This window comes from Melanostigma gelatinosum, assembly GCF_949748355.1.
Source record: "Melanostigma gelatinosum genome assembly, chromosome: 10".
NCBI classification, from domain to species: domain Eukaryota; kingdom Metazoa; phylum Chordata; class Actinopteri; order Perciformes; family Zoarcidae; genus Melanostigma; species Melanostigma gelatinosum.
This window is the reverse complement of record NC_136643.1, coordinates 25,565,949-25,573,890: the sequence shown is the minus strand read 5'-3', so window position 1 is coordinate 25,573,890 and position 7,942 is coordinate 25,565,949. Positions and strand designations below refer to the sequence as shown.

The 7,942-nt window shown below is 40.3% G+C and overlaps 1 protein-coding gene across 1 annotated transcript; it reads right to left on the bottom strand.

Annotated features, from left to right (window-relative positions):
* Positions 1-4,466: 4,466 nt before the first annotated feature.
* gjb8 (gap junction protein beta 8) lies at positions 4,467-7,533 on the bottom strand. The gene is made up of 2 exons (XM_079276910.1): positions 7,407-7,533; positions 4,467-6,376 (listed from the first exon to the last, which is right to left on the bottom strand). Exon 2 carries the CDS (start codon positions 6,356-6,358, stop codon positions 5,570-5,572), a length of 789 nt encoding a protein of 262 aa, XP_079133036.1. The 5' UTR covers positions 6,359-6,376; positions 7,407-7,533; the 3' UTR covers positions 4,467-5,569.
* Positions 7,534-7,942: the final 409 nt, after the last annotated feature.

Genomic DNA, 7,942 nt, shown 5'->3' with positions numbered 1-7,942 from the left:
CTTAGAGTCGAAGGTTTTTACAGAAGGAATTTATTAAATGTCTTAGTATCACTCATAAATCAGAAAAGACCAATCAAAGAATCTATTATCTCCATGTTTATATTAATAAATGTATAAATGAGTGAGTGCTGTGTGAACAAACCCCTCAGTGTGAACCTTCAGCACACAGAGAGGAATGAAAGAGTGAAGTTTGGTGAATGTAAGAACTGCTGAAGTGGAGATTCATCATCAGAGTCTGAGAACAAACTCATTGAGAGGAAACGTCTTCAAAGAGACGTTTAGTTACATTACAGACATTTAGAGACTCTACAGGTGAATATTCACCACTTCATCACTCACATTTAGAGACTCTACAGGTGAATATTCACCACTTCATCACTCACATTAAGAGACTCTACAGGTGAATATTCACCACTTCATCACTCACATTTAGAGACTCTACAGGTGAATATTCACCACTTCATCACTCACATGAAGAAGACTCTACAGGTGAATATTCACCACTTCATCACTCACATTAAGATACTCTACAGGTGAATATTCACCACTTCATCACTCACATTTAGAGACTCTACAGGTGAATATTCACCACTTCATCACTCACATTAAGAGACTCTACAGGTGAATATTCACCACTTCATCACTCACATTTAGAGACTCTACAGGTGAATATTCACCACTTCATCACTCACATTAAGAAGACTCTACAGGTGAATATTCACCACTTCATCACTCACATTAAGAGACTCTACAGGTGAATATTCACCACTTCATCACTCACATTAAGAGACTCTACAGGTGAATATTCACCACTTCATCACTCACATTTAGAGACTCTACAGGTGAATATTCACCACTTCATCACTCACATTAAGAGACTCTACAGGTGAATATTCACCACTTCATCACTCACATTTAGAGACTCTACAGGTGAATATTCACCACTTCATCACTCACATGAAGAAGACTCTACAGGTGAATATTCACCACTTCATCACTCACATTAAGAGACTCTACAGGTGAATATTCACCACTTCATCACTCACATTTAGAGACTCTACAGGTGAATATTCACCACTTCATCACTCACATTAAGAGACTCTACAGGTGAATATTCACCACTTCATCACTCACATTTAGAGACTCTACAGGTGAATATTCACCACTTCATCACTCACATTAAGAAGACTCTACAGGTGAATATTCACCACTTCATCACTCACATTAAGAGACTCTACAGGTGAATATTCACCACTTCATCACTCACATTAAGAGACTCTACAGGTGAATATTCACCACTTCATCACTCACATTAAGAGACTCTACAGGTCAATATTCACCACTTCATCACTCACATGAAGAAGACTCTACAGGTGAATATTCACCACTTCATCACTCACATGAAGAAGACTCTACAGGTCAATATTCACCACTTCATCACTCACATTAAGAGACTCTACAGGTGAATATTCACCACTTCATCACTCACATGAAGAAGACTCTACAGGTCAATATTCACCACTTCATCACTCACATTAAGAGACTCTACAGGTCAATATTCACCACTTCATCACTCACATGAAGAAGACTCTACAGCTGAATATTCACCACTTCATCACTCACATGAAGAAGACTCTACAGGTCAATATTCACCACTTCATCACTCACATTAAGAGACTCTACAGGTCAATATTCACCACTTCATCACTCACATGAAGAAGACTCTACAGGTCAATATTCACCACTTCATCACTCACATTAAGAGACTCTACAGGTGAATATTCACCACTTCATCACTCACATTAAGAGACTCTACAGCTGAATATTCACCACTTCATCACTCACATTAAGAGACTCTACAGGTGAATATTCACCACTTCATCACTCACATTAAGAGACTCTACAGGTGAATATTCACCACTTCATCACTCACATTAAGAGACTCTACAGGTAAATATTCACCACTTCATCACTCACATTAAGAGACTCTACAGGTGAATATTCACCACTTCATCACTCACATTAAGAAGACTCTACAGGTGAATATTCACCACTTCATCACTCACATTAAGAGACTCTACAGGTGAATATTCACCACTTCATCTCTCACATTAAGATCAGTATTTATTGTATTATACGTTTTCTGAAATGTTATGTTTAAATATGCAAATGAGCGTATTTGACAGCAGAGTGTTTTTTCCCGTCATACCTTTAGACCGGAGATGTCATACTTAAATACGCAAAGCAGATCCCTCCGCCGTCATCGGTGGCATCACTTTGAGTGCGTTGAACGTGCGGCTGCAGCGAGCCTCCCTCTGCCTCCCGGATCCCAAACCTGTCGCCTCTCCTGTCAGAACGACGAACTGTGATTTCAGATCTGTGTCTCAAACTCATTCATGCACAAACGTCTCCAGTCGGTGCGTCAGTCTTTGTCCCGGAACCGGTGAACTTGCGCAAGGCAAAAAAGAAAGGTTCCTCCTTTTGTTGTGGTTAGTTTTTGGAGGCGGCTTGGAGTCGGAGATGGGGCTCGGTCACACGGAGCTGCCTCCCGGTTCCAGCCATGTCTGGACTGTCACATTGTGTGACCATGCATGAGTGAATCCACAGAGTCATCCGCCTGTCCGGTGTCACACCACGCCCCGTCAAACCGTCACAAAAAAAAGAAAAAACGACTAAATGTGCGCAAAAAGTTGGCGGAAAATGTGCCCCAAAAAATAATCCCCCCACCACCAAAACTTTCGCGCAAAGTGTCCAAAATCATGAACATGCTCTGAACGTCTCCAGCAAATATCTCATGAAAAACCTCCATGGACTATTTACAATTTAACAATTTCAAAGTTAATAATATGACTTAAGAGATTCTTTGGATTTTAGTATTTAATTATTTATTAATTGTGCGTAAAAGTTGCCGGAAAATGTGCCAATGTGACAAAAAGATCTCATGTACACAATTACAACGTTTTGAATGTCTTGATTTGTTGATTTGTTGATTTCTTGTCGGTTCATTAGTTTGTTGTTAGAGCAGATGGAAGGTGACGTCATCAGCATGTCTTCTGCCTGTGCAGAGGTCAAAGGTGAAAGCAGAAACCTCTTCACTGATCTGCAGAGTTTCTCTGTGAAGATGCAGAACTTGGTATATTTTTGGATGTTTGGTCGAAACGTTTCTCGCCCACTTGAAGAAACTCTTCCATCATCAGTTCTGTCATTTAAATATATGACTCTTAACTTTCTAATCGTTTATTTAAAACAACACAGATGTGACTCATCCAGCTCGAGCTATTCCTGGAGGGGCCGGAGGACAAAGACCCCCCCCCCCCCCGCCCCCCCTAAGAGGGGATTGGTGTGGGGTCTAAAATAAGGCTCGTGCTGAAAGCTGATAGGACCAGCTGGAGGTCAGCGCACTGAGACAACACAAGTCCAAATAACGCACGAGGACCACCGGGTCTGGACTGAGCAGGACCGCTTGGGGACGGGGTTTTCATGAAGCAGGATTAAGAGTTTAATGTTGGCTTTACAATTCGACCAATAATAATATTAGTGATGAAAATGATTCAACATAATAAGAATACAAAAACAATACTTCTGCTGCTACCACAAATAAATTATTATTATCAATAATACAATAATAACAATTTAACAATGCTATAATTATTAAATGTATTATTATTATTATTATTAATATAATAGTAACAGTAATAATGATAATTATTATAATAATGACTAAATATATTAACAATTATAATAGAAAAACAATAGTAATTACTATTACTAATACATTATTATTATTAATAATACAAATTGAACAATGTTATAATTGTTAAATGTATTATTATTATTATTATTAATATAATAGTAACAGTAATAATGATAATTATTATAATAATGACTAAATATATTAACAATTATAATACAAAAATAATAGTAATTACTATTACTAATACATTATTATTATTAATAATACAAATTGAACAATGTTATAATTGTTAAATGTATTATTATTATTATTATTATTAATATAATAGTAATAGTAATAATGATAATTATTATAATAATGACTAAATATATTAACAATTATAATACAAAAACAATAGAAATTACTATTACTAATACATTATTAATAATACAAATTGAACAATGTTATAATTGTTAAATGTATTATTATTATTGTTAATATGACCCCAACAATCCCTAAATCTGGAGTGAAATATGAACTGATTGATTGATGAGTCTGACAGATTTATTTATATTTTCATACTCTTCAGCCATAACGTTCAGCCTCTCGTGTCCTAAATGATCGTTTCGCCTGCAAACATGCATCTGGTCCTTGTTATGATGCTATGACATAACTTCTAATGCTACTGTGATTATATCACATAAACTAACTGTGGGAAGTCTCTAGCAGAATAAAACATCTTGACCAGACTTGTTCATCTTTGTTCATATGTTTTTATCAACAGGTGTGAAAATATGCAAAACATTCTCATTTGACTCACAGTGCACAGAAACACTTCCAGTGACACGTGACAGACGTTCAGGTTCGATCAAACAGCAGCGGATCTGTTCGATCGCTGTGTGGCAGGTGAGACTTCAGAATGAATCATCTCATGTTGTGCAACACACTTCTTGGTATTTATAAACCCACCAAAATAAAAGCATTATTTATAGAAAACATATTCAACTATGAATGTTGAAACTTACGCGCTACAGTCACTTGATTCAATACAGCAGGTTCATAACAACATCAGTTATTGTAACAACACGGATTTAAAATGTCTCCTCTTGTAAACTAGACACTGAAAACACAATCATAGATCATAAAGGCACTTTTGTTTTTTTTTGCTTCAATTCTCATGACTTCATTTGTTCTCCTTCCTCTTCTTCTTCATCATCACCAGATACATCCTTCAGGTCCTGAGGAAGGCGTTTGTTCTCGCTGAGGTTCCACTTACAACCACCAGAGGTCAGTGTAGACTCATTCTTCTCCGATTCAAAGACATTCAAGCAACTTCAGACTGAACAACAAGTCAAAACCCTCCATCAGACCATCCGCTGTGGAGAAGTGAGGTTCTGATGCTGTGGATGAACCACAGGTGCGTACACATTGTTTCTGCCTGAAACAGGCTTGTGCTGGTGGGGTCAAACTCAGGGAAGAACCAGGATCAGCCAAAACACCTGCCCTCAAATATTAAATGTCTAGGGCTTTTATTGTGAAAGGTAGGATCAGAAGGAGTATGTTCTGCCTTCGTCAAAGTTGAAAGGAGTGATGAAGTTGTCAGTCTTGTTCGGCGGCCATGTTGTTATTGACTATATGTAAGAGCAACTCGACCCGTTCTTCACAGCGTGATTGGTTGATGTTTTCACGCTCACACTAATTGACCGTAAAAGTGGCTTTTTCCGCCGCGTGGGGGAAGAAGTACTCATGACAAAACAACAGTTTGAAAAAGTATGTTGTCTTGCAAATTAACTGTAAGAGAAAAAACATGTCGTCGGGGGGGAGTCGGGGGGGCTGGAGTTACAGCCTGTGTTTCTCTTCTTCTCTGGTTACCCCCCCACTGCGGATGTCTGTCCTTCAGCACTCCTTGCTGGTGGAATGCGAGTCGGTGGACAGCAGCAGCTCGTTCTTCACGTTCTGCAGATGGCTGTTGTCCTGCATCGAGCGTGCCCTCCTCCTCTTGGACCTGGCAAGGCACCTCAGGAGCGCCTTGGCGATGAGGTAGCACAGCTCGGCCACGTTCAGCATCATGCAGATGGTCGACGACGACACCATGAAGATGGTGAAGATGGTCTTCTCCGTGGGCCGGGAGATGAAGCAGTCCACCTTGTTGGGGCAGGGCCACTGCTCGCACTTCACCAGCCGCGGCATCCGGAAGCCGTCGTAGACGAAGTAGAGCGCGTACATGAAGCCGCCCTCGAAGATGAGGCGGAAGAAGAGGCTGCAGGTGTAGGTCCACCACAGCGGGCCCGTGATGGGCAGACGCCTCCTCTTCAGCGTCTCCAGGTCCATCGCCATCGTGGTCCTCTCGGTGCCGTTGGAGGCCAGCATGGTCCTCTTGTCCCCGCGGTTCCTGTAGGCCACGTGCATGGCCACCAGCAGGGCCGGCGTGGACACGAAGATCAGCTGCAGGCACCACAGGCGGATGTGCGACACGGGGAAGAAGTGGTCGTAGCAGACGTTTTTGCAGCCGGGCTGCTGCGTGTTGCAGGTGAAGTCGGACTGCTCGTCGCCCCAGACGCTCTCGGCGGCCAGAACCAGGATGGTGATGCGGAAGATGAAGAGGACGGACAGCCAGATCTTCCCGAGGCTGGTGGAGTGTTTGTTGACGCCGCCCAGCTGGGCGTAGAGCACCCCCCAACTCATTGTGGCGACGAGGACGACCTGTCGAGGGAAGGAATTCAGCAGGAAATTAGCAGCATATATAGGAAAACCTCCAATTTCAATTTCAAGAGACACAGAATGACCACAAAGAGACACGAAGTTACTACCGTGTCTCAAAACCACAGAGAGATGTGTGTCGACCAAAGAAAGAGGCACAAAACAACAACAACAGGAGTCTAAACAACAATAAAATCAGTGCTTCCTGCTCCTAGGAGAGGTGGAGAGGCCTCTGTCACCATGAATACCACTTTAAGAACTGATCAGTATCGGTATCGTTGAAACCGTATCAGTATCATGTAGAATTTAAATACGTTTGTTTCCCCCTCCCTGATTGGAGCATCTCTTCTCTGCTGTCAGCTCCTCTCTTATCTCCACTTTGGGTCTTTTTTTATGTTTTGATCGATGTACAGAGAGCAAAGTCACTTTTTGACAACAAGACATGAGATTTCAAATCCATTTCAAGAGCAGGGATGAGAAACAGACTCAAACAATTCAAAAATTCACAGAGCAACCGGATTTATAAAGTCTATGAGAGCGGAGTCTTATTTTGAAAAGCCAGATATCGAGACAAACAACATGGAGAAGTTGTTATTTGTCTTTTTATGAAGCACTTTCCTGCTGCTCTGGTTTTTAAACATTTGTGACTCAACATCACCACGACTAACATTGTGTGATCATTAACAGCATACAATCACTTTCAACGTGTTATCAGCTGTGATACTTTACTTTTCTACTGTTTGTACTTTGGTGATTTATTTGAAGAGACAAATGAAGATGACGTCCTCTCATCTGTATCCCTGCTATTAATAATATGAATATAATTATTTTAAAGATACAAACATTATGGAGGAAAATACAGTTTGGGCTTTTTTGTGTGATACAACTAGTGAATTTACCTTTAATGCGTGATTAATATACATACATGCATGTTAAATATGAATCATTGTAATTATCGATATGATAAGTAGCTTGTTGTTGAACTCCTCTAAGGAACACAACACATCTAAACATCATAACACCAATGACTCACCTGTTTCTGTGAAGATTATATGTTAAAAGAAAAATCAGCCACGAGGAGAAAAGCAATGAATCCTTATTATGTAACACTAAAAGGTCCCTCGCGCTCCAACAGAATGAAGAGGTTTGTCTCGTGCTCCGTCTTCCAGCTGACTGAGGCTCACCTGCGTCTCCAGCAGGTTTTCATGGCCCCTCCTGCGCAGACGGGGAGGAGCCGGAGACCGGGTCCAGGTCCGGGGCCGGGCTCAGGGTGCGGCCTGCTGGATCCTCCGGTCTTTGTGTTGACTGCATGATGGCTGAGCGCTTTGACAGTACAAACATTGAATCATCTCTTTGAGTTCATCCTCTTTTATTTATTTATGTCTAACTCTGTTAGAAGTACAAGTAATGCATTCAAAATTGTATTATATATATATATATACATATATATATATATATATATATATATATATATATATATATATATATATATATATATATATATGTATATATATATGTTAAGTAAACATACACTTGTAGCTCATTTCAGATGATATTATTGTATCATAG

What these genes read in the sequence shown, in the direction of transcription:
- gjb8 (XM_079276910.1), bottom strand. Translation starts at nt 6,358, where the DNA reads ATGAGTTGGGGGGTGCTCTACGCCCAGCTGGGCGGCGTCAACAAACAC.